Here is a 26,814-nt window from a genome sequence, read left to right as displayed (position 1 = left end):
AACACGCCCTCATTGCAAGAGGTGCAGAGTAAGCGGACTTGCTTGATTTAGCAAAAGGAAACTGCCCTTGTGGTTTCATGAACACTATGACACATCTTAACAACTAGTCGAACACTCAAAATTTGGGACATCACGCCCGCATCTTTACTAATACAGGCGAAACACACAGCAGTCCCACAGCAGCAAGCGGCGGTGTGTGTCCGTGTGTCTGTGTACCATTGTATACCTTCGCACCACTCTACAACCGCACGTCGCTCAGACGACGCGTCCGGCACCTGCGCGCAGAGAGAGGGCGGACTTCGGTCAGTGGGCCACACAGCGCAGCGAGCGGCACGCATCAGTCGACGCCCCTCCCCCCCCCCCCGACCCACACACACACAAGGCCGAGAGACGGCCAGGCTAGAAGCTCTCCTGCACAAAGGCGTGCCGGAGAGCCTCCGACGGCGAGATCCGCTTGCTGGAGTCCATCATCAGCGCCCGCTCCAGCAGCTCGCGCAGCTGGTGCACCTGCAACAGTCCCGGCCGGTTACCGCGCCGGCAACTGCAGCCGGTGCCAGCGGCCCGCCACCGGGGCCACCGGAGCCGCCGGAGCCGCTGGAGCCGCCGGAGCCGCCGAGGCCTCCAGGTGCCGCGCCGCCCGCGGCCCAGACCAGGCCGACCCAAATCTGCTCCCCGCTGACAGGCTAAGCGGTTCTCAGGGCCAACCGCGAGGGGTGACTTATAATGTGCTGAAAGGTGTCTCAATCCTCCAGTTTCTTTTTCTGGCCCAATGTTAGATCACTCAGCAAGTTCCAATCGCTTTTTCCTGCTCATAGCCACAATTCTGCCGGCCAATATTACAATTTCTTACACATTTAAATAATTCAGGACACGTTCACAGAATATCCCAGTCATTAACTGCTTTACCTTTGAGGATAGCAGAAACGCACACAACTTGGCTAAACGCAGCAGGCTGAAAATCGTTCTGCAGTTAATTTCCGTTAAATGTTGCTGATTGCAGGACAATTTTGCCGGGCAGAGATTCAACCTTATTCGGCCGCAACGTCTAGTGTCGCACGTCAGCCAATGGCCCGCGAGCGCAGCCGTTGCGGCTATTGTGCGTAGCATTAATCGACCGACCGGCCACTGACACGTGAAAGGACCTCGCAACATCTGACGACGGCTGAAGAATCAACGAGCCCAGACGTGGTGTGGGCACTAAAACACCAGAGGAGGACGGCGGTCCGAACACTTACTCCACCGGAAGCATTCCGTGAAACTGCTAAACCCTGTTCCAAGTCCCGTTAAAACCGTAAAACTCCTTCCTTTTTTGAGACTGGTTCTGGCGGCTCTCCCCTCAGACGGGGCGCGTGACGGCCGGATATATGAGCAGCACGCGTCCAGCTTTACACTACTGTAGCGTGATCTGGCCGGGGGTGGCCAATTCCCACGCAGTACGGGCCGATAACGCGTGGTGGCATCCCTCCTTTGGCTTCTGAACCCTGTATGCACGCCCGCGCATGTCCGCTCGCTTTCGCATTAAGATCCCTTGCGTCGCTGCAAACATCCCTCCTTAGCTTTGCGGCGGGTGCAGCATGATCTTCCCATCCACCAGGAGCATTCTTCCAGCAAAATAGTATTCTCATTTACTACGTCCTGCCGGCCTCCGCAACTGCCTCCTCGATCCATCAGCACGCAGAGATGTTTGGCGTACCCCAAGCGCGGATACGTCACGTACAGGCAGGTCGTTTCTACATCTGACAAAGCAGATGAAGCGTTTTTGTGTGGAAGTTTCCAGGAATCGTATTTATATTTGATGATATTGGTACTTATGGTGATAAAAACGAAGTCACCATTTTCAACGTCATTCAAACCATACGGCGCTAACGGCACCGCACAGGTGTGAGGAAACGAATCCCTTGTGTTTTTTTTTCTTCTGTGATCTTCATCGTTTCAAACCTCAAGTTCTATTGCGTACGCTGCCTCGGAACCCAAGGCTCAGGCTATCGCTATTTCTCGCTTCATCCCTCCGTGTCGCTGGGGCGATAACGCGGCTACTATTTCCCAGCCGAAACGCGATGCGGTTAGTCCACCTACGCACTATAACATGAATGAAGTAAGCCGCCTGGGTTTAGAGCACACACAGCTCAATGAAGTGGCAGCCCTAGAGCTGCCACTGCCTGGCCACCGGCCATCTCCAGAAGCAAGAAAGCCCTCCCTGCTAGTGCACGCCAGCGACATCTCATGACCGACCTCTGGCTGCATCACGACAGGTCGCGCAGCAGGCACAGCACCGCACGCCCCCCGCCCCCTTCGCGAGTGACCTACCTTCTTCAGATGGTCGGCAGATAGGTTTTGTACACCGACCAGCTCTTGAAGCAGATCTCTGGTTGGAGGAATAGAAGACATGACTATCGTCTTCTCCTGCAGCACAGACGAAGTGTGGTTTCGGTCGCACACCAACGTATCTACATACCCGTAACTATGCCGTGTAGCGAACATCACAGTCCGACATATCCAGACACCCGAAACTAACTAGCTCTGAAACCACCCGCAACACGTATCTCTGAGCATGGAAAACATGGCTTATGGCATCGTTAACTCATTTTCAGGCCTACTTTAAACAAACGAAATACAGCCCCACACTTTTAAACTACACCGTATACGTGTACGGGTCAGGAACGATCCAATATTCCGTCTGATTTTAATTCGCAAGCGACTCGCAACCGATCATTATCGGAATATAGAATATAGAATGTAAATCAGACAGAACGATTTCATGGCATATGAGTTCGTGGTTTCATCTGATGACGCTGGGCCATATCCACAGCCACAGGTTCCCACTGACCCGCTCGGTGATCTTGTCCACCTCCTGACAGAGGAAGTTACAGTTGGCGTCAAAGTGCTGCTCCCTAAACTGGCCCTTCCTCACGATCTTGTTCGGGATCTTCCCCTTCAGGTCCATAAAGAACTTCAGCATCTGTGGTGAGGAGCCGGAGCGTCACGCAGGCGCGCGGCGGCCCGGCCGGCGTGCCGGGCGTCGGGGCGGAGAGCGCCGCCCGCAGTCAGCGTCACGGCCGGCGGGGCGGCCTGGCGTGGCAGGTGAGGGACCACGGCCAGAAGCAGCGGACACCCGGGCCCCACCGACAGACGGCGCGTCTCGTCCGACCCGCGGCGATCCGTCGGCCGGACGTCACCAGCTCAACACGTCAGCCAGCTCATCCGACCCGCTGTGACCCCTTCACCGCGTGCACCGTGCACTCAGTGCCTTCCAGCCACTCAGACACCTCGAGCTAGATGACACCGATGCCGACTCTGTACTCTGTGTCTGCTTGTATCTGACACTCATCAATGCCACCTCCGGTGGGCATCACGTGAAGGGTTTCCGTCTCAGGAAACATTCCAGAAAGACTCCCCGGTGTGCCATTCAAACCGAAAGACGGAAAACACACGAAGGTACGAGAACTAGTAACCGTGCACAGTACTAAACAAAAGACGGGAGCAGTGCTGGGAACATCGGCAAACGGCTAAAGATCACTTTTCACCTTGAATACCACAGAGCATCAGTTATCACCAGATAGACAATCTTACCTTCACCGGACGAGGGCCCATCACAGCCCTCCCCCCCCCCCCCACGCTACCTCGAAAATTGAGCATGCTGGAGCCAAGAAGGAGCGATATAGAATGGCTTGCGTAAAACAGCATCATAGAACCGTCACTGGACATCAGCAGAATAACCTTTTAAGAGTCATGCAATGGCACGGTATCGTAAGAATATAAACAAATTCTGTCTTCAGAACTGTGTGCCATGCCAATAAAAAACGGTGTCGCGTGGCCCTTGACACACCACGTCATACACCATCAACTGATGAGAGAATGACTGGAGTGCCCTGCAGCATGTCAAGTCAGGTCAAACTGTTCAAACGTCTGTATACATGTCCGAACCAGTAATCTCGCCAGCTAAGCACACCACGCAGTATTACATAAACTTATACATATACTTTGTAAATAATGGCAGCGCACATACTTCGTACATGATGCTCATAATGGGCATAATTCATGAAGCTCTCAAACCTCTGAGGCCCGCCCGCCGCCCGTCAGGCGCGGGTTAGTAAGCGATGTCACATTCGAAGCCGTGGCGCCTTGCTGTACGCCTTCCTGTGCGGAAACGAGGGCAACAATGATTGGATATTAGTCAACGCCACAGGTCATTTATAACCCGGAATAAGCAAACATATCACGTGGATCATTACCAAGACTTGGTCTTCCCAGAAAGCTATTTGATTCCTACTCTCCTACAAAAAAAAACAATTGTATTTAAGTTGTTTCTCAAACGACAGTCCCAATTGCCTAGAATAAATTGAGCTTTGTGCGCGGACGCAACGCTACGAAATCACGCAGGCTGTGTGCCAGAGCTTTCTTTAAAAGTGATGACCCATTTTGTCGTAACACCTTCGTATTTGTATAAGATTGCTTTTTTTCCTTGACATCCAATTCCCCGACATCCAATGTACGTCTCTTGGCTCCGGGGTGACGGAGCACTGGTCCCCATGCCCCCCCCCCCCTCTGTCTACGTGCCTGGACGAACGCACTGCCGTAATGGAGACACCAGTTGGTATGCGTCTCCAGCCGGGTCCGTGTTACGGCCGAAACTTTCCAGAACTGTTGCGAGGCAAAGGAGAAAAAAAAACTTCTGGAGCATCTCGCTAGTGTACTCGCGAATCTCTACACATTTGCCTCAAAAGGGAAGCATATGCAGGCCCATCTATCAAACGCAAATGCTCAGAAATAAGGTAGATATGCACTTACGGGAGCATATATAGCTTAAACACGATCTTCGTGCACGTAGCCACTTCAAAGACAGACCCGGGAATACTCGAAACGTGTAATAAAAGGCGTTGAACATGGTGGTACGCCATTCCACGCTTAAGTTTGGCAGTCGGCGCATGTAACAGGATTACAATAACGTACACTTCCAAGATTTGTGTATGTCATCACGTGTTAATGAGCGCGGTCCAACCAAAATGAATGCAAAAAAAAAATGAAAGGATAGAGCGGACGCTGGGACGAGCGGCCTTCAGCATGAATAAGGTACATAACCGTTGCCTCACTGAAAGCTAGTGCGGCCATCAGGAACCGTTCTCAATTACGTTACGCGTGGAGGGGCCAGGGCTGATGTATCGTAACCGCAGCGTACCAAGGAAATGGACGCTGCATGACCTACAGCAGTCGATACGCCCCAAAACCCCAAATCATCACCATCATCAACAAAAAAAAGTGTATTAAGGATAACGTAACATTATGCTCATGTGTGTATGCAAATTATGCCCAGATTTGTAGAGAAACAACTTCCTTGAGGTTTAGACCAAACCGTTTGACAGGACGAACATCTGGGCTCAGATCCACGCTGCGCGGCGCTTATTACATGAGCCCTGACCCTCCCCATTCGATCATGACATCCCAAGTCAACGACAGAATTTGGCAACGAAATGCTCGGCACGGCCATAATGCCGTAGTACCCCCCCCCCCCCTTCCAAAGTCGATTCCACTCTCCGTTTTCACTTGACCTTTAAGCAGGGTCGTTGCCGATTACATGACAAAACACCATGTCAATACATGTAGCCAATACATCAAGCCACGACGCATCCACGCACAAAATGCTCATCACAAAATACTGAAACACGAATCGTGGGAGTCACTGTCTAAAACCGCTTGGGGGACTCAGCCGAAAAAGTTTACCTAAACTCGCCCAACAACCTGATTACTCCCCGGATTTCAGCCACCTGATCTTGCGTAGTCAACGTCAAAGTAAAAAAAAAAATGTTTTGATATTTCGTACGTGGAGCCTACTTCCGTGCAAAAGCATGACTCACCATTTCAAGTGAATAAAAACTGCCTTTTTGTGAAAAGCTTCGAATGGGGTGACATTCATAAAAAGCATCTTGTAAATCTTAGTAAGAGATCACTGATGACTTACAATGTTGGGGAAAACATGCGGTTTTACAAACTCTTCTATGGGCCACCCCGTACTTTTAAAAGCTGTCGTATATTGTCGTAAACTGTTCTTTATCCCAACTGAGGTGTTACCATTTGCAAATAATTAAACATTTGCGGACTGGCTTGAAGAGCGCGCTCCACATTTATGTGAGGTTTTAACCCGAAATAGCCGTTTTGAAGACCATTGGGTACAGAACACAGCCTTGCCCTTCTTAAGGCCTAAACTTTCTAATTTCTGAGCTACACACCCGCGAAAATGTGCAGACGTTTTTGTGTAGCAAACGCTATCAAGGTCACACAAGACATCCACAACGTCATTATGGCGTCATTGAAATCCTGCCACCTCACTGGTCATGTGGTGATCGACGCCAATAAAAGCACGACTGTCAATTCGTTTACATATGTACTTCGTGCGCAAAACTTCCAGATATTACGGTCGTCAATTTGCTCGCAATCAATGCTGTGCAAGGTGCGATGACGCAGTCACACAATGGCGCAATGAGGGGCATACTCACTTGACAGATAAATACCGCATACAACAGTCTTTTACAACTCCAAACATATAAAAATTTCTCAGTGAGCTTATTCCATAATGTATGACGCTTGCTTCAATATCTTCAAATGTGGAAAACCCCTTTAATCAGGACGATTAATACGTCTCAACCCGAAGGGGTTTCGGCTGAAAGAGCCGATGGCAGCGCTTTAACGGCGCATAGCAGTAAGCCGCAGTGTTGCGCCAATATCTCCTACGATTCCCAAACTGCGCAGTTGCGCGACCGGGCATCGTTGTAGGGGCGCGCTTGCCACTTTGTCTCGTTAATGTGTGGCCCGTTATCTGTGTGCTCCGCGCATCGGCACGTAACGTGTCAATTGCAAAGCAAGCAGTGAACTGCAGAAATTTTTGCGCCAGGTTCGGAGCTTGTGACAAAGTTGAAGTTTTCTGGACCACCATTTAGCCTAGGGCAGCGCCGCAAGCCACCATGGGATGTGATGGTGGAACAATTCCAAGGAGGGACGAGCTGGTGAGGACGAAGAAGAAAGGGGAGCAAAAAGATAAGGATTCTGTGAGGAAATTTAAGTGGCGTCACTGCAGTATCAGCCAAAGTAGGCTAGAAAAGCCAATAGTAGCATGTGAGCTCGGAAATATCTACAGCAAGTCTTCAGTACTGGAGGTGCTTTTGGACAAGGATAGCAAACCTGCTTCAGCTGAACACATCAAGGGATTGAAGGATGTTAAGGTACTGAACCTGACTAAAAATTCAGCAGGATCTATGCAACCATCTAAAGGTGACATGTACCTTGATACTGAAGCAGCTGAGTTCGTCTGTCCTGTGGTTGGTCTAGAGATGAATGGCAAGTACAAATTTGTGTTCTTGTGGTCCTGTGGCTGTGTCTTCTCAGAAAGAGCAGTAAGAATGGTAAAATCAGAAACATGTCACAAGTGCAACACTCCCTTCAGTGAAGAAGATATCATTGTTCTGAACCCAGAGGATAATGACCTTGACCAGATGAGAACAAAAATGGAGGCACGCAGAGCCCAACTGAAAGTACTCAAGAAGGAAAAACGGAAGGTGGCAGATGAGACTGTTGCTGTGAACAACGGGCTTGAGGCCAAGAAGAAGAAAACAGATATGGAGAAACAGGCCAAGGTTTCTGCTGGGCCATCTATCAACATGCCAAACAATGGCAAGCTGTTGGATCCAGCATTTGCAAAGGCTGCAGCCACCTACAGTGTAGCAAAGGACAGCCAAAAGACTGAGGTGTACAAGTCCCTCTTTACCAGTCATAAGTCAGCCAAGACAAGAGAGACAGCCCACTGGGTGACATACAACCCTCTTTTTAACTGATGAAAATGCAGTGTTCATGCTTTTTGTACATGCAGCTTCAAGGTAATAGCACATTTTTGAAACAAAAGATAATATGTTATCATCAGGCTGATCTGCTAGTAATCTACAGCCTGCTTAGAATCTGCAGCCTGGTCCCTTAAGCAGGAAAAGTATCTTGATGGAAATCATGACCTCTGCATGTGAATATTATAAGTCATTCCAGGTTAATGATACTGACATGGTGTAAGATTTTGTAATACATGGTGAATATATGATTTGTGTTACTGGAAGTGATGGTTGCTTATGAGAAAGAAAATAAATGTCAAGAAAAAAGGTAGTCATTGACACTTTGCATCACAGAAACTTGCGGCCATCATATGAAAACGAACTGAAACTAACTGATACACCACTAACATGTTCCCGAATGGTTTGAACACAGCACATGATCATGTCGCGAAAGATCCAATGCTTGGTGATCGGAATATTGTTGATGAGATGAATAAGCCAGCTGCGGATAATCATGCACGCAAGCATATTATTCTGCCATAATTGACAAAAGCTTCTAAATGTTCCCAAGAGCCCCATTTACATTTTGCAGATGCTGGATTATCATGCTTAGCTAAGTGGTGGTGACCAAAGCAATTAAGCAATGACCAGGGACCAGCATTGCATACAATATTGGAACTTGTTAACCAAATTGCATACAATACTGGAACTTGTTCACCCTGCCAGGCATAGGAAAGCTGATAGTGGTTGTTGAAAACTAATCAGTGGTACCAGGAAATTGGAAGGCGCGCTATGCACATGTTGAGGTACAACATTATACATGTCTTCAATACCACACATTTGGATTGGCTTGAAAGAAAACAAGCAACAGTAAGCCTCATGCTGCATTACCTCATGCTGCAGTAAGCCTCAAGCAACAGTAAGCAACAGGGCTGCACACAAATGTCCTGCTGCACAGGTGCCCAATTATAACACCTACAAAAATGTTTCCTTTATGCTGCATGGAATGCCCCAGTGACCACCCACAAGTAACATAAGACAGTCTTTCACGAAACGGTGGCTTCAAAACGAGTCCGACGACTATTAGCTGTTCTTGCTTTGGGTTTCAGGGCACCACAATTACTGCTCCATTAGTCAGCTCCCGTGACTGTTAAGGACAAGGAGTCTTTACGAGCACTTCTGGGTACACTTCCCGCACGTCATAGCAGCGGACCACACACCAAACACCCGAACAACGCGGCGCACGCGACGCGTCGGCTCCAGACCGGTTCAGTCCACGCCGCTCGCTGCCCCCTGTGACGCGGCCCCTCCGTCCTGCGCCGCCCACCGGCGCCGCGCGCGCCCCCTCACCTGGTTGTTGGTCTTGCCGGCGAACATGATGCGGCCCGTGTAGAGCTCGTACAGCGTGCAGGCCGTGGACCAGGTGTCGACGCCGAAATCGTAGCGCAGACCCAGGATGATCTCGGGCCCGCGGTAAAAGCGCGACACCAGGTAAGGCGTCACCTCGTTGTCGGCGACGTTGCTGGCCGAGCCGAAGTCGCACAGCTTCAGCACCAGCTTGTTCTCGTTGACCTGGCGGCGGCGGCAGCGGTGGCGTCACATAAGCACGGCCGGAGATGAGGCGGCATGGCGGCGGACGGCGCGGCGGGAGCAGCTTCCCGCCGCTGGCAATCACTGCTACAACATGGCCCGGCTGCACTTCGCAGCTGGCCAGACTACGGCTCACGTCAGTGGCAACGACACTTGAGACGGGTTTCGCCATCACGAGGAGACAAGGTCACTTCGTGGGACAAGTACAAGATAGAGAACTACATGTGGGTAACAACGTAACCGTGGGGAGGGGATACCTGTGCCCAAATAGGTCGCATCCGATCCAGTCTTTCAGAAGAAACAAGGTAGCGATCTAATAATATTCAACACGTGGCGAAGAAGACACGGTCGTGTGTTCGGGACATGCAAATCAAACAGATCAGAAGCGTCGCAGACTACAATCAGAAGGTTCAATGCTTGTGTATTGAAGTGCCCACGAACAATAAATTGATTTACAGATCACATCGTCTTCTCCCATGACAACGAGGCGAACAGGTGGTTTCCGTTTTTAGCCGCTCACTGCCAACTGCACAATCGTGACTGTGTCCATTAGCAAGCAGGGCAAGGATGATCAGCACGGCGTGTCATAACGCCACTTGCGGCTAGTCCGGTTCCACTACAGACCCCATACCAGGATGTTGTCGGGTTTGATGTCGGCGTGCAGGATGCTACACTTTCTGAGCAGGCGCAGCGCCAGGAACATCTGCTGCGTGTAGGAACGCACCGCCTTCATGTGCAGGCCGATCTCCTTGCCATTCTGCTTGCCGTATTTCTTCAGAATCTGCGGTAGGGGGCGAGGGATTTTAAAAGTAACTTGTTGGTATGGAGACCAGATGGACCCAACCGCAAGGCTAGTGTGAACATAGCTGACCCGAGGCACAAATATCTCCTGCCTCTCCAGGCGGTCGCTTACGCATAGCTTAACATCGAAAATACAACTATCAGCCTCGGCAAGGCGTTGTAGAACTCGGGCAGTGACCTCAACAGAACGTTCAATGCACTTCATGAACACAATCGAAAAACACGATGGGAAAGCGCTGAACGCCGCGGAACGCCAAATGGAGCAGTAAGAACGCACGGTAGAACCAAAATCAGCCACGGCGAGACAGGCGAACGCCAAAGGACAAGGGAGGGGAGGGGGCAGAGAAGGGGGGGGGGGCGGCAGCGCCGCTGAGCTCACCTCCCGCAGGTTCATGGACAGCGGCTCGAACACCATGCACAGGTGAGACTTGTGGAAGAAGTGGCGGAACAGCCGCAGGCAGTGGTAGCGGTCGTCGGCGTCGGCGTCGTTCAGCTTCTTCAGCGTCTCCAGCTCCTTCAGGCCGGTTTTATGCCTGAGGAACGCACGCATGCCCAGGGTCAGGCACCGCGGAACGTGCGGCTTCAAATAGCAAGGATCGCGCAGATTTGACTGCTGCAATGAGCTGTCACATGTGCTGACGTCCCAACTGCTCAAGAGACAGTGCGAACGCCACAGCAGAACAAAAACAGCCGTGCAGCCCGGTCTGGCCGTCAATACGAGATACAAGGCAAGCGCACGGACCAGCAGGAAGTCGAATGACAAAAGCCGCCATTTCGTCAACTTCGGGGCGTGCTTTCAACTCCACACGCCGGCCGTGGACCGGGGCAGAAATGCCGCCTGATCAGCCACTCACATGATCTCGTTGTTCCTGATGATCTTGACGGCCACCTCCTGGTTGCCGCGCGCCTGGTCCCTGGCCCGCACCACGTTGGAGAAGACGCCCTGGCCGGTGTAGCCGTACACGGCGTACCTGTCGACAGACAGCGTGTCGATGGGGCTTTGTAACGCGCTCAGCTGCTTAGGCTATATGGCATCGCCCGCTTCTCACCAGACGCAGACGCGTTGCCACTACACTGTCGGCACCCTCGACGGACGGTGACCGTCGGCTCGAGCCTGAGGTCCACGTGCGGCGCATCACCAGATCATACCGTGCCCGAGTGGCACGCTGGGAAACCGCTGCCAGAAGGTGTGAGAGTAGACATAAAAATCCACAGGAGGCAGTAATATCATAGAGTGCTGCAAACGTGCGTACACAGTTTACAAGAAAATGAATGGCCAATATCCGTAGAGTGCAATTCTGCACATGAATGTCGCATATATTGCGAGTCAGGGTGACAGTGACGCTGACAAGCTATTCCTGTATATCTATCAACTCTACTGAAAACAGAATATCTCGGGACAATTTTCCGAACCACATCAACAGTAGTGATTATCCTATAGAAGGGAAAGGCAGTTTGCTGCATCGTTTCCTTCTATGTAAATCCATACGACACTTCACCAAAACTTTTCCGGAAGGAGAGGTGGCTGCACCGCCCCCTCTCCTTTAAAAAAGAGAACGTGACACACATCACCACGCCCCTTTTATGTAGCGCCAACGACTGCACAAGCCCTCATCTGCGATCGTTGCACACTTACATATATTTCCACAGTAACAAATGCGCAGTGGTTCAGTACGTCAGAAAGGAGAGCGCCACACCGAGTCAGAGGGCACAGCAGCGCACCGAGTCAGAGGGAACAGCAGCCCGTGTACTTGGAACTGCGGGGACGGATCGGACCGGGGCAGAGCACAACGCTAACTTACAACTAAAATGTGCTCATTGTGACAACATGAGATGGAAAGTCATTGGGCACCGCTCCTTGCTGGTATGCATCAGCCATTTCACGTGAACAGTGCGTGGCCACGCACACACTGTAAAATGCGCCCAAGGATCATGGAAGCGGTTAGTGTGTGTGTGTGTGTGTGTGTGTGTGTGGTGTGTGGTGTGTGTGTGTGTGTGTGTGTGTGTGTGTGTGTGTGTGTGTGTGTGTGTGTGTGTGTGTGTGTGTGTGTGTGTGTGTGTGTGTGTGTGGTGTGTGTGTGTGTGTGTGTGTGTGTGTGTGTGTGTGTGTGTGTGTGTTGTGGTGTGTGTGTGTGTGTGTGTGTGTGTGTGTGTGTGTGTGTGTGTGTGTGTGTGTGTGTGTGTGTTGTGGTGTGTGTGTGTGTGTGTGTGATGTGTGTGTGTGTGTGTGTGGTGTGTGTGTGTGTGTGTGTTGTGTGTGGTGTGTGTGTGTGTGTGTGTGGGTGTGTGGTGTGTGTGTGTGTGTGTGTGTGTGTGTGTGTGTGTGTGTGTGTGTGTGTGTGTGTGTGTGTGTGTGTGTGTGTGTGTGTGTGTGTGTGTGTGTGTGTGTGTGTGTGTGTGTGTGTGTGTGTGTGTGTGTGTGGTGTGTGTGTGTGTGTGTGTGGTGTGTGTGGTGTGTGTGTGTGTGTGTGTGTGTGTGTGTGTGTGTGTGTGTGGTGTGTGTGTGTGTGTGTGTGTGTGTGGTGTGTGTGTGGTGTGTGTGTGTGTGGTGTGTGTGTGTGTGTGTGTGGTGTGTGTGTGTGTGTGTGTGTGTTGTGTGTGTGTGTGTGTGTGTGTGTGTGGTGTGTGTGTGTGGTGTGTGTGTGTGTGTGTGTGGTGTGTGTGTGTGTGGTGTGTGTGTGTGTGGTGTGGTGTGTGTGTGTGTGTGTGTGTGTGTGTGTGTGTGGTGTGTGTGTGTGTGTGTGTGTGGTGTGTGTGTGTGTGTGTGTGTGTGTGTGTGTGTGTGTGGTGTGTGTGTGTGTGTGTGTGTGTGTGTGTGTGTGTGTGGTGTGTGTGTGTGTGTGTGTGTGTGTGTGTGTGTGTGTGTGTGTGTGTGTGTGTGTGTGTGTGTGTGTGTGTGTGTGTGTGTGTGTGTGTGTGTGTGTGTGTTGTTGTGTGTGTGTGTGTGTGTGTGTGTGTGTGTGTGTGTGTGTGTGTGTGTGTGTGTGTGTGTGTGTGGTGTGTGTGTGTGTGTGTGTGTGTGTGTGTGTGTGTGTGTGTGTGTGTGGTGTGTGTGTGTGTGTGTGTGGTGTGTGTGTGTGTGTGGTGTGTGTGTGTGTTGTGTGTGTGGTGTGTGTGTGTGTGTGTGTGTGTGTGTGTGTGTGTGTGTGTGTGTGTGATTGGGGCTTTACGACGCACTCAGCTGCTGAGGCTATATGGCGTCGCCTGCCTCTCACCCTGGCAGGAAGGGCGGGCACCGCGGGGAATCGAACCCCGTACCTCTGGTTTCCCAGACGCGCAGCAGCCGACGCAGACGCGCAGGAGCCAACGCAGACGCGCTAACCACTACACTACTGGCACCCGAAGTGGTTAGGGATTAATGAGTCGCCAAGAGAACTACATATGAAGCCGGACGAATGGCGCTATAATTGCTTACGTGTTGGACTTGCGGGCAAATTGCTGTTTACTTAATTACGTAGGAAGCCGTCGAATGCCGTACCAATCAAAACGTACTTATTCTTACCTGTCCTTCCCCAAGAGCGTTGCTGGTTATCATAGCAAGTTATCCTTTCACTGACCACGGGTGTGGCTGTTGTCCGAAAGTAGTATCGTTCTGCGGTCCATCGTCATACGGCAATTAATGTCGTAGTGAGCCGACTGCGAATGTGACATTCCCATTGTTCAGCATATGTTAGCGTTGAAGAGCTGGTTTGTAAAATCACCCTTTCTCCCTGTTGTGAAGTAATCAGGACTGGAAGCTGTTTTCACAGAGCCAATTGCAGTCTAAATCCAGGAAACGAATTCGGTGCACCTAATGACTTTGCTCACAATTTAACAAAAGAGCGGCAAAATCCCATTGAAAAGGCGGGTTTTCATACGTGAAATATTACGACCTTCGCTATGCATTCGGAAGGGCAACTACGAATTGCAACGCCTCCACGACGAAGCGCCAGTGCATGGTACTGCTGACATCCCACCAGCCAGAGCTGAGGTCAATGCTTCGTCAAATCGTTACGGTGTAAAGCGGAAACTCTGAAGACCAGTAAAAAGTGAATGAGGAAATTATGCCGCAACATTTTACTGCAAAACTTTACTTGACTCATCAATTATTTTTCGGCAAACAATTAAGTCTTTTAACAGCTATCACGTTACAGCTTTGTCGAAAATTTGGCAGAACAGTTTTAGAATTGTAACGTACCATGTCTGCCATGACATAACCGTATCGAACCGGCCCATATCTCCTTGAACAGTTACGTCACAGGTCACCACATTTTGGAACGCGGCCGCACTGTGGGCGGAATGCCGCAGTTTATTTTTCCCAAGTTAAGAAACCCATCTCCCTCTATAACTTCTCGCACTCCACCGTTTAAAGAGGCTTACATGCCTCTAACAGAAGACATACACTTGCACGGTTTGTCTCTGAGGATGTCGTACAGGGCTTTCCACGAGATTCGGGGCAAACAAATACCTCGAAGCATTTCACTGCTTGACCATTAGCGAAACAAGGCAACTTGCATTACATCGTCCCCGCCAGATAAAGCACGACTCCCTTGACAGGCCTTTGCAGTGTTCTGACGCATCTGATCGTCTGTCACTGGTTAACATAAGCGAAGTTTGCAGAAGTTGCTTTGTTACGCTGCCACAACTATGTTTCGCAATTAATCAGAATAAAGAGGTGCATCTATGCCGCCAAGTACTTCCATTTGACCCTTTTATTAGAGACTGGCATGCTTGCCGCCAACGACATCTGTTCGAAAAGTCTACTTTTGGGTATGCCGCAGACCCGCGGCCTCCACCGAAAACTGCGGCTGGAGAGACCAGAGCACACTTCGGTTTTCACTGTAGCACAGCTGGACCACGCTGCGACGTTTATTGACACAAGGCTGTTGCCGAGAGCCGCCGGGCCAGGCCGCGGCGCTACTGACACAGCACCGCCGTCACCGACTCCAACATACTGACGGGCTTCTGCAGCCGCGGCCTGGCGACCATCTGAACAGTGTGCAGTGCCCCGATGTCGGTCGGCATGCCGTACGCATAGACGACGTTCTCCGACAGTTCGCACCACTGCGGCAAGTCCTGCGCCGCCTCACCACCGGCCATGGTGCTGGCTGTCAGGAAGTCGGAGCCGTACATGTGCGGCCACCAACCGCCACCACAAGCGGCCGCCAGCTCAGCGTCCTGCAGACTGTCTGCGGCCCGGTCCCAGGCGGCGAACTCAGCTTGGTCCCGGCCGCTGGTGATACCGCCCGATGGCGGCAGGTACACCAACCGATACTGATCGGTCGGACCCTCCACCCGGAAGTAGCCGAAGCGCGTGACGCGGCTGGCCGCGGCGTACGTACGGCGCGTCTCGAACATGAACTCCACCTCGAGGTCGCGAGTGAGCGCGTGCATGTTGTCCAGACCCCACCAGAACTCGCCGTCCGGCTGCACGTCGCCGAAGCCGGCGGCGTACTCGGCCCAGGTGCGGTTGAAGTCGAGCCGGCCGCCGGCGTCGACGCGTCGCTGCAGCAGCACGGTCCAGGCACCGTCGGAGTCGATACTGCAGACGGCCGGCGTGTCGCGCTCGACGGCCGGCAGGCGCAGCGGGAAGCGGGCTGTTCTGCCGACCAGCTGCGGTCGCACGCCCGAGCAGTCGCGCGCCGGCGGCCGCTCGTCGTCGAACGTCTGGCAGAGGCGGCGCAGCGCCCGGCCCGGCTCGGCCGCCTCGGCCAGTGCCGGGCCTAACTCGGCGCGCAGCCGGTCAGCCACGGCCGTCGCCAGCTCGGGCAGCCGCGCCGAGAGGACCGAGTCGAGCGCGTCGCGCAGCGCCGGCTCCGTGGCGTCGGCGGCGGCGGCGGCGGCGGCGGCGGCGGCGGCGGTCGGCGCCGCGCTCAGGGCCAGGAGCAGCAGCAGGGGTCGGCACATGGCGAGAGGGCGGCCGGCAGGCGCAGACGATGGACGCCGACGCCGGGTCCTGCTCCATCCGCCGCTCGGAGCGCAATGCCGGCGTGCCAACGTCGACCAGCAAAAACCAGCCCCTGGTCCGTCTCACCTCCGCACCCTGTGTTTGTGGCCTTGAGAAACCCCTGCTGCCCAGATGGACTATGACCATGCACCTCTGACGTCAGCATCCCGACAGAAGAACACAACACGGCCTGTACCGCGTGCGTTTGTTTAAACTCCTGACGTGAACTGCTGAGCGTTGAGCTGTTGGTTGGCGACTACCTACTGTGCGAGCTGTCAAACTCCGAATGTCTGCTGAGTGACGTCATGAGTGACGCTGAGTGAGTCGCTGTCGCCACGCATGCATAATGAACTACGGCGCCGAAAGCTGAAGATAAAGTATATGTCTCGATGTTCTGACCACCATGAATGCTGGACACAATCCAGCGCCCCGAGAAGGCCCGTGGTGCAGGCACGACCATGGCGCAACGATAAACACGTCAACAGTAACTTACAGCCAATGACGTTGAGAACATTCGTGACAGCACAGGCGCTGCGACGGTGCATGAAAATCTGGGATGGACAAGGAAAACTTTTCAACAAAGAACGATGGTTTAGGCTATGCGCGGACTGAAAACAGACGGCACATTGCAATATTGCTAGGTAGCCTTTGAGGCATCAAAGAGCCACGGCACGCCAGAGTCAGGCACTACTAATACGTTGAAACAAGGGTAGATCCAGATGCCACATCGCGTTCGACGCACTCGCGCGTATGTCCGGTATCAATCCAGTCTGCAATGCCAACAACATTTTCAGTCATCTCCCAACTGTTAATTATAATGCAGCGCTTGTGTCTGGAATCATGGCCAATGCCCCACTCAACCAATCGTCAAACGCGGTCCGAAAACATACCGACAAAAACATTAAGCAGCTCATAGTGGTATGGATCGCATCCGAGGCTACGTAAGCGGCTATAACCATATATGGCAAAACTCGCGTAGCCACGAGCTTTCGAATGTTGCCACTATCTATACCCCGCATTGGTCTTTTAATTGCAATGCTGTGTAATGCTGTGCAATCGCAGTACCAGCCTACCACCATTTCTAAACCCACCCACATAATATCCACACGTGAGAGTAGGGGTAATTTCATGGTAAAAGATACGTTATTCCAGTTTCTAACATATACACGATAAACTTCCCCCACTATATCTGCAGGTTATAGCCAGTTAGGTCTTATGTCCGGGCCGAATTCCACCGAGGCATATTGACTTAATTTCAGCCGCGTTAATGCTGTATGCTTTCTTGTTTTTCTTCACTGATTTATCGCCAAGTATCTTTCTGGGATCAGAATTTCTGAATAATCTCCCTTCGAACCCTTCCACAAAACCCAGAGCATTGTAACTTTTCATAAACACAAACTTTTCATGCTATCCCACCCCACAGTCTACAAGTCAGCGTCCGTGAGGGTTATTTTTCCTAATTTTCTGAAGTCACTTTATCCCTGGAGATGGTACCTTTGGGGGATAGGAAGAGCAGCAGCCATATTTTCTCATCGTGCATGGTAGTTTATTTCCATGCGACATCTCAAGGTAAATGCTTAATTATTCCCACATATGGGGAAGGGAGTCTTCCCTTTCTTCGGTAAATGACAGCCCTCTTTCAAGAGTATCTTACAATAACTCGACCTTATGACCAGCTCGTCAATGCGTTGCGATAATTCCGATCAAAAGTGTGCATTTAATTTTTTGGAACGGGGTATATTGAATTTAGACGATACGCTGGTAATAACTGTTTCGACAGGACAACAAGACAATCCGAAGACCGTTTCTACTGTTCCGCACCCTCCTCCTCCTCTTCCTCGTCAAACTCCCCTTCCTCCTCCGCAGTGGCGTCCTGGTACTGCTGGTACTCGGACACCAGGTCATTCATGTTGCTCTCCGCTTCCGTGAACTCCATCTCATCCATGCCCTCGCCCGTGTACCAGTGGAGGAAGGCCTTGCGCCGGAACATGGCAGTGAACTGCTCCGAGACGCGCTTGAACAGCTCCTGGATGGCGGTGCTGTTGCCGATGAACGTGGCAGACATCTTGAGGCCACGGGGCGGAATGTCACATACAGCCGTCTTAACGTTGTTGGGAATCCATTCGACGAAGTAGCTGCTGTTTTTGTTTTGGATATTAAGCATCTGCTCGTCCACCTCCTTCATGGACATCCTGCCTCTGAAGATCGCGGCCACGGTGAGGTATCGCCCGTGGCGCGGGTCGCAGGCGGCCATCATGTTCTTGGCGTCGAACATCTGCTGGGTGAGCTCGGGCACGGTGAGAGCCCGGTACTGCTGGCTTCCGCGGGACGTCAGAGGCGCGAAGCCGGGCATGAAGAAATGAAGACGGGGGAAGGGCACCATGTTGACGGCCAGCTTCCTGAGGTCGGCGTTCAGCTGGCCAGGGAATCGTAGGCAGGTGGTCACGCCAGACATGGTTGCAGACACCAGATGGTTGAGGTCGCCGTACGTTGGAGTCGTCAACTTCAGAGTGCGGAAGCATATATCATACAGGGCTTCATTGTCGATGCAGAATGTCTCATCCGTATTCTCTACCAACTGGTGCACGGACAGCGTAGCGTTGTACGGCTCAACAACGGTATCAGATACTTTAGGAGAAGGCACAATGCTGAAGGTATTCATAATGCGGTCGGGATACTCCTCTCGTATCTTGGAAATGAGCAGTGTTCCCATTCCGGAGCCGGTGCCGCCGCCAAGAGAATGCGTCATCTGGAAGCCCTGCAAGCAGTCGCAGCTCTCCGCTTCTTTCCTTACAACGTCCAGGACTGAATCCACTAGCTCTGCGCCCTCTGTGTAGTGACCTTTTGCCCAATTGTTTCCGGCACCGCTTTGTCCGAAGACGAAATTATCTGGTCGGAAAATCTGTCCAAATGGGCCAGCACGCACCGAGTCCATGGTTCCAGGCTCGAGATCAACCAATATCGCCCTTGGTACATACTTGCCCCCGCTGGCCTCGTTGTAGTAGACATTGATGCGTTCGAGCTGCAGGTCGGAGTCGCCATGATACGTCCCTGTGGGGTCGACGCCATGCTCGTCGGAGATAACCTCCCAGAACTTTGCTCCAATTTGGTTGCCACACTGCCCTGCCTGAATATGGACAATTTCCCTCATTTTTCCTGATTTTGTTCACCGTTAGACCACAAAAGACAAAGACACAAAGAGACAACGACAAAAATAATGGTTTCCAACGTCCCAAATCCCGAATTATTGCCCCGCATACAAAAATACAGTGATTTTTCTGTCATCGCATTGTTAGCCACGCGCTAAACCTCGCGCATTTCTTCGAAGAATGTTTCAGATAAAAAGCAGTATGGCTGAATGAATTAATGAATGGGGTTTAATGCCCCAGACGAAATGTACATCACGAAACATGTCTGGTATCACAACGTTGGGCAAGTTTGAGATTGTTTTGCCAATAATGCCCAAAGTAACGCAGTAACAAAATGGATCACCCGAGGAACATTTATTGTTGTGTTTCTCATTGTTTTTAAGTTGACTTATTCCAAGCACATATTGTCATGAAAAATAAAAAAGTACGTACCAACATTCAATAAACTTACGTTTGATGAAATAAATTAATAAGCTTATTTAGATAATATAAACCCCACAGCAAGACGCAAACACAAGCCAAGTTGTGTTTTTGTTTTTGCCTGAATGGATATAACCGCAAGCAGCGCGAATAGCCTCTGATTGGTAAGGTTCACAAGATGACTGGCAAGGTCACTGTTTTTCAATACGAAAAAAGTCGACAAGTATGATGTTTACAGAAACCGTAACCGTGTTTGTCCCGCGGCTGCGCACAAACAGCACGCGAGTCAAAACATTGCACTTCGCTTCGGTACAGAAGTGATAACTTTGCGACATGCATATTTTTACATTAGATTTGTACTTTGAGTAGTCCAGGCACACTGTCTCCCTCATCACAGCGTCCCAAGTGTCATGTTACCTTTTGAAATAGCAGCGCCTTCCAAACTCGCATAAAAAATGCATTTACTCACGTTCATTAAGGCGCATCTTACGTCCGAAGCGAGCGGAATTGTTTATAGACTTGGCATGCTTGCCGGCGCGTAGACAAAGTAGCGAAAACGTAAGCCTAGGTAAGCAGAATCGTAGACATAAAAGACAACCCTCACCCTTTGGCCCCAGCATGAAGTAGAGCTGCGAACAAAACATGCCATGGCCTGGTGTATAATAAATCCAGCAATACCTAGTTGACCGCTTGAGGTCAACCGGTGCCACCCAGGACAGGACAACCTTAATGCATGGTAGGATGGAGTCGTCACTGGGACTGAGCGATGCACTCCGCTGCAGAAGCTTTGTGGCGTCGCCTGTCGCTCACCCTGGCGGGAAGGGCGGGCACCACGGAGGAACCGAACCCCGTACCTCTTTTCTCTCTGACGTGCAGTGGTTAACACAGGTGCGTTAATCACTACACTATCGGCATTTGGCATCGGCATACCATACCATGAGATTGCAATGTCTCAGAGTAAAGAACGGTGCCCCTCAGACCATATAAGCACAACATCGTATTCTGAATCGAAGTCCGCACTAAAACGACCTTTGGGCGGTAAAACGTTAAACAAGGCTGTCAAATGCCTCCGGTCTAGGTGGACTTTTGAAAGGTCACTTTCCTATAACAACTGCCTGTGCGGCCGTCATAGCTCATTTGACCAACACAACCCGGGACACCAAATTTGGCGACGATGACCGTTACCGCTCTTCTACGGCCTCAGAAATGGCGCCCGAGGTTTGGCGTTCACCTCGTGCCACGCCAGGGTCTGTGCCGGGAACTGTATCTTCTTCTCATGTCACGCATATCTGGAGTTCCTATACAATACCACTGTTTGCCAGAGATGGGCATAAATCTGCAGGCCTACAATCTGCACATTTTTTTGTTTTGTTTTGTTTAGATCGCGCTTGCATTTGAAAACCACTAATGCAATGCGTATTGCATTGGATTGCGGATCAGATCTCCGGCTGTTCTGGTTCTGGAACCCAATTATAATTTAATAAAATCGTCCTTTGCATGTTTTTAACACCTTTTATCTCGATAGGAGTGGCGTGGCATGGATTTCTAGTCTCGATATCAACCGGGTGCTTTTGTCCACTCAATAACGTTGTCTGAGCCCCCGAAACGCAGCATAATGACGCATGCTTTTCGTACTTATACGCCTGCTTTCGGTCTACTACACAAACACCCCGGATTTTCGCAAAAACCAAGGGTTATAATTGGATTAGTTTTTTGATAGCTTTTGGGCTTTTATTGTTACATTTCAACTCCGGAGGGTTTTACGGAAACTACGATTTGTTTTCCTATTTTCGGGCCATTGCCGCGTTCCTAGATGGCTTATCACAACAGAGACAACACTTGCCGGTGTGCTAACTACAAAATGGTTCCCTATGACTTTATACGCATCAAAAAACGTGTACCAGTGTCGACAGCGATCATCTGATCAACTTTACAAACAGCATCAACTGCATTCACCATTAACGGTTTCGCAGTTCACCTTGGTGATACAAAGCGCGAGTATCTGTCCGGGATCGCACTGCAGATCACAGGGCGAACACGCTTCCGCGAGGCACATTAGAGATCACAAAGCAAACGCTTTCCGCAAATCACAAGGGATATCGCGATACGTTCACATTTTCGTAAATCATACATGATCACGAAGTTAACAAGTGAGCGAAACTGAACGAAATGAAGAGTTGTGCTCCCGCCATTGCAAAATTCTGCAAACACCCCAGCTTTTCGCTTCACTTTCACTCAAAATCAGGACAACAAACTGTTGATGTGTGTAAAATGTGATGACGTCACTCATGTTTCGTAATATATCCTTCGCAGTATCACAACGGATTTACATGTCATTATGCATAGTTTGATAGCTTTCTAGGCGATCTTTCCGTAACTACGGGTATGGCTATGGGAGCGGCCCGCAGGCGACGAGCCGGCGGGCTGTTTGCCGACCCCCGGCGACGAGCGTCGCCGCTCGGTGCTGCGCACGTCGACGCCTTCAACAGTTCCATCAATGTCTGGTTCGCCAGGTTTACAATTCCTACCTTCGAGAATCCGTGCATTGCATGTTCATGTCATTCATTGCATCCAATCACCATAACTTGGCCAAAATGTTCCATCTATTTTGCATTAATTGCTCTTTTATGATCTCTATTCACGACAAAATGAATCAAATGAGAAAATGCTAGGTCCTCAAATACGTCAACGGCGGGTGTTTTTTTGTCAACAGATTCACAACAGTGTGAGTTCACGAAGGCCGTCACGAAGATGACCACGCAGCCGCTACGTCGTTGGCTGGCGCGGCCAGACCCACCTGGCGTCGAGCAGTTCGCCGATGCGGACGCGGTAGTAGCCCTCGGCGTCGTCCCAGTTGTCACGCAGGTGCGGGTTGTCCGTGAAGTGGGTCACCTGCTGGTCACCCAGGCTGGGGCTGGCGAAGTCCTCGGCAAAGATGTCGGTGGCGCTGGTCGGCGCGTCGCGGCTCTTGCGGCGCGCCAGCGCCTCGGCGCGCGTCCGCTCCGACTCGCTCGGCTGCCGCTCGCGGGCCGGCGCCTCCGCGCTGCCGGACGAGCGGTGATCAGTGCCGGGCGGCGGCGGCGGCGGCGTCCCGCGGGTCACTGCTGCGGGCAGCCAGCGACGCCCGGCCGCACCTCACAAACTTCGACAGCTTAGGGCTAGGGGCTAATTCCAGTTGTCGTTCCTGTGCTAGACATTACCACGAAGCAGACTATTTCCACCCCTCATATGACACCCGCAATCGAACGTAATTGCCTGTGGTCGACTGCGCACATTGAACATTGGAGCCTACGTCTACGTCAAACGGACAAATGTTGGTCCTTCCGCTCCTGCTCAGCCTCCGTCTCCTATCCCTCCGCCCCTGCCCAGTCCCAGTCCCAGCCTCCCGTCTGCTCTGTCCTTGTCCAGTCTTTACCCGTCTCCCGTCCTCCCAGTCTCCTTCGCTGCCCAATCCTCTCAGTTTCCTTTGCTGCACAGTCCTCCGAAGTCTCTCCTTCCTACCCGGTCCGCCCCAGCTTCCTCCGCCCCCTTCCAGTCCTCGCCCGCCTTCCGGGAAGCGGCCGGTGCTCACCCGTTTGCCTCTGTCTCGGGCCCGCTGGCGGCCGCCGCGCCGCTCTGCGGTGACGTCTCCATGCTCTCCAGGACGCGCAGCTCTGGCGGGCTGCCCGGCTGCGACCACGAGGTGGCTGAGTCCTCGGTGGCGTGGCCCAGCTTGCGCAGCAGCCGCTCACGCTCCTGGCGACGCCGCTCGATCAGCGCCTCCTCGTCCTCCTCCTCGTCCACCTCCAGGTCCAGCAGCCTGCCGCAAAAAGACGTCAGCGGCGGGGCGGGCGGGGCGGGCGGCGGGGCAAGGCGAGGCGAGGCGAGGCGAGCGAGGCAGGGAGGCGAGGCGGGCGGGCGGGGCGGGGCGGGGCGGGGCGGGCGGGGCGGGCGAGGCGGGCGAGGCGAGCGAGGCGAGGCGAGGCGAGGCGGCGCGGGGCGGTGCGAGGCGGCCGGCGGGTGCGGAACAGCACGTGGTCCACTCCTGGGCACTGCAGTTGGCCGCGGCGACAGCTGGCGTGGCGCACGACAGGCAGCTGTGGTCCCAATCGGGCCACGGGGCACGCGGCTCCACTCTAGTGTGTGCCAAGTGAAGACGTGACAAATGGGCGCTCCGAAAATGGCGTGATGTGACTTGAGCATTTGTCGGTTAATGATCCAGAGTAGCAGCATTTGCAAATGTATGCCTTGTTCACCTCCACAAAATATGTCAATGACTGAATACATAACAGCTCTCTGCACGTTATGTGGTATACTTACAGCCAGTGAGCGCATATGAACGACGTGGAAGACGTCCGTGGCTTCCAAAATATTTTACCAGCCGTCTGACGATGTGACACTGCCATATGATAACACTCTCCACAGGAAGCAACACAATGATGTCTGGCCCAGAAGAATATTCTAACTGCGGCTGGCGCGGCGGACCGGTAGCAGCGTCAGCGTGCGCTGGACTGACACTTACTCATCACTGTCCTCCTCCTCCTTCTGTCCAGCCAGGCCCTCCGACAGACTGCCCTTGAACTTGTCCTCGTCGTCATCGCGGCGGCGGCGCCGGTCCCGGTCCCGTGGCGAGCGGGACCTCCTGCGGCAGCGCACGGCAGCGTCAGGGACAGATAACATCACTGATACCGAGACTGGTCCACCGCACGGCTCGCGGCTCTGGCCGCCCGGCCGGCGCGGCACACAACACTGCCAAGGCGGCTGCCAGCATGGGCCAGGCGTCGAGCGCGCATGTGAGACGCTGCCAGCACAGTACAGGAGCGCATCAAGCGACAGGGCCCTTTAAGTGTTTACTAGGACTTTATGGCGCGCTGACTGCAATGACAAAGAAGGTGCCAGCCCAACAGGAGAACATCCGACTGACGGCGGCATCAGACAGCGCCGAAGTCGTACCGCCTGTCCCTGTCGCCGGCAGGCGGGCGGCGGCCGTCCTCCTCGAGCCGCCTCTTCTCGCGTCGCTGCAGCAGTCGGTCACGGCTCTGGCGCCGCTCGCGCCGCTCCCTGCTCTCAGGCCGACCGCCGCCACCGCCGCCACCGCGCCGCTCCAGCTGTCGGCCGCGCGGCGGCGGCGGCGCGCGCCGCTCAGCCTCGCGACTGGCTCGCCGCGGCCGCTCGCGCTCCTCCCGCCAGCCGGGCCGCGCCTCGGTGGAGTGGCGCCGCTCCTCGCGGCCCGGATGCGAGCCTTCGCGGTGCGAGCGCGGCTCGTCCCGCTGAGAGCGCGGCTCGTCCCGCTGAGAGCGCGGCTCGTCCCGCTGAGGGCGGCTCTCGTCACGCTGAGGGCGGGACCCGTCACGGTGAGAACGGGACTCGTCCCGGTGAGAGCGGGACCCGTCCCGACGGGAGCGAGACCCCTCACGGTGAGGGCGGGACTCGTCTCGGTGAGAACGGAGCTCGTCCCGGCGAGAACGGGACTCGTCTCGGTGAGAGCGTGACTCATCGCGGTGAGAACGGGACTCGTCCCGGTGAGAGCGAGACCCTTCCCGGTGCGAGCGGGACTCGTCACGACGGGAGCGGGACGACCGGCCCTGGCGGCCATCCTGCTCGCCGGACCTGGAACAGGACGACACCAGCAATAGTCACCGGGGGATCGTATTGTGTACGTGCTCTGATTATATATGTACAGGCACAAGGATAGAGCAAGGAAACGCATAGCCGGCGCCACTTCGGACAGCAAGCGTGAGGTCGTTACGCTTAAGAATGAGTACACATATCACGCCATTACATCGGTAAAAAACACATGATTGATTCCAAACAGTTCTATAGATAAGGCAAATATATATTTATGATAAAAATTTGGGACTTACTACTGACATCCGCATTAATAAAGGCGTGTACCCGAAATATCAAGCCACCTATCTCTTCGCTCTTCTGGTCATTCTGCGATAGAGGCTATCAGCACTGTCTTATCTAATGAAAGAGCTATCAGTAAGGCCTGTTTTATCTAACACAAAGGCTATCACTACTGTCTAATTTATGTCTTTCAAATGCACTTCACGACTTATGTGATCCCAACAGTTCTACATAAACATCATGAAGGCGATTTCATGGCATCATTTTGAACGCATTATACCAGCAGTGCGAACAAATTACTGATACCCAGACCGTTTATGCATGATGCACAGCATACATGTAGCAGGCCGATGTGCACCCCCTAAATAGTTCCGGTACCCTGACAGCTTCCCTCTCCCGACCACTGACAGCGGGCCGCGCCCGGCACGGGACACAGCAAAGTTTCAGGCAGCTGGCCGGCGGCGGCGGCGGCGGCGGCGGCGCGGTCCCGGACCGTAGACACAACGTGGGCGGGCGTCGGCCACCCGCCAGCACTCGCCTGCGCTGGTGACGGCCGGCCAGCTCGGCACGCGGCTCGTCGTCGCTCAACTCGATCACCTCCGCCTCGGCCGGCAGCGAGTCGAGGCTGATGATCTCGGGCGGCGCCGGTGGCGGCGGCGGCGGCGCCTTCTGCGCCAGCTCCTCGCGCACCTCGGTGAACACCTCGTCCAGCCGCGCCTGCAGCAGGGCCTGGCGGCGCCGGCAGGCAGGAGGGCCGTGAGACGCATCCTGCACACGACACGCGACACGACACGCGGCGCACGTGGAGGCAGGGCCACACGAAAGGCACGGGTCGTTGGCCGACTGTGGTAGAAATAATAAAGCATCCAAATTCCACTTGAGAGTAATGCAACATAGGCGATTTAGTGGTCAAATGTCCCAGATTTTGTACTAAAGTGAAAGTCAAATGCCAGGCCTTTGCAAAGTGTTCATTAGCAGAGGGCTGACAAGGATTACCTGAATGTGCAGACTGATCACTGTACATGACCCACACATCCACCAGCATACCACGGTGTGTCCACGGGAACCGGTTCGACATCAGGGAGCTACGTAGCTGACGCCCACCCCCTCCGAGCGGCCTTACCTTCTGGTGCATGAGGTCATCCAGGTCGAGTGTGTCCTCCAGCGCCGGCACATCCATGCTCGCATCGTTGCTGATGGCTGGCGCCTGGACTGGGCCAGACTCGTCGCCGGACGAGTCGTCCACATCCACCAGCCGCACGGGTGGCGGCGGCGGCGGCGGCGGCGGCGG

At 53.1% G+C, this 26,814-nt stretch overlaps 3 protein-coding genes across 3 annotated transcripts; 1 reads left to right on the top strand and 2 right to left on the bottom strand.

Moving 5' to 3' along the window:
• Window positions 1-353: 353 nt before the first annotated feature.
• On the bottom strand, window positions 354-26,814 carry Prp4k (Pre-mRNA processing factor 4 kinase). The gene is made up of 15 exons (XM_037228899.1): window positions 26,647-26,814; window positions 26,062-26,252; window positions 24,881-25,283; window positions 24,627-24,712; window positions 24,196-24,315; window positions 23,266-23,493; window positions 22,716-22,737; window positions 22,492-22,682; window positions 11,054-11,170; window positions 10,579-10,732; window positions 10,030-10,179; window positions 9,159-9,380; window positions 2,828-2,959; window positions 2,308-2,403; window positions 354-507 (listed from the first exon to the last, which is right to left on the bottom strand). The coding sequence occupies exons 1-15, from the start codon at window positions 26,701-26,703 to the stop codon at window positions 400-402; spliced, it is 2,277 nt and encodes a 758-aa protein (XP_037084794.1). The 5' UTR covers window positions 26,704-26,814; the 3' UTR covers window positions 354-399.
• Window positions 6,721-8,092, top strand: LOC119106181 (replication termination factor 2). The gene has a single exon (XM_037229789.1). It carries the CDS (start codon window positions 6,957-6,959, stop codon window positions 7,821-7,823), a length of 867 nt encoding a protein of 288 aa, XP_037085684.1. The 5' UTR covers window positions 6,721-6,956; the 3' UTR covers window positions 7,824-8,092.
• On the bottom strand, window positions 17,842-19,374 carry LOC119106179 (tubulin beta-4B chain-like). Its single transcript, XM_037229787.1, has one exon. It carries the CDS (start codon window positions 19,274-19,276, stop codon window positions 17,933-17,935), a length of 1,344 nt encoding a protein of 447 aa, XP_037085682.1. The 5' UTR covers window positions 19,277-19,374; the 3' UTR covers window positions 17,842-17,932.

The sequence above is a fragment of the Pollicipes pollicipes genome, unplaced genomic scaffold (assembly GCF_011947565.3).
Source record: "Pollicipes pollicipes isolate AB1234 unplaced genomic scaffold, Ppol_2.1 Scaffold_6138;HRSCAF=7277_pilon_pilon_pilon, whole genome shotgun sequence".
In the NCBI taxonomy this organism is placed as follows: domain Eukaryota; kingdom Metazoa; phylum Arthropoda; class Thecostraca; order Pollicipedomorpha; family Pollicipedidae; genus Pollicipes; species Pollicipes pollicipes.
This window is presented reverse-complemented; position numbering and strand designations above follow the sequence as displayed.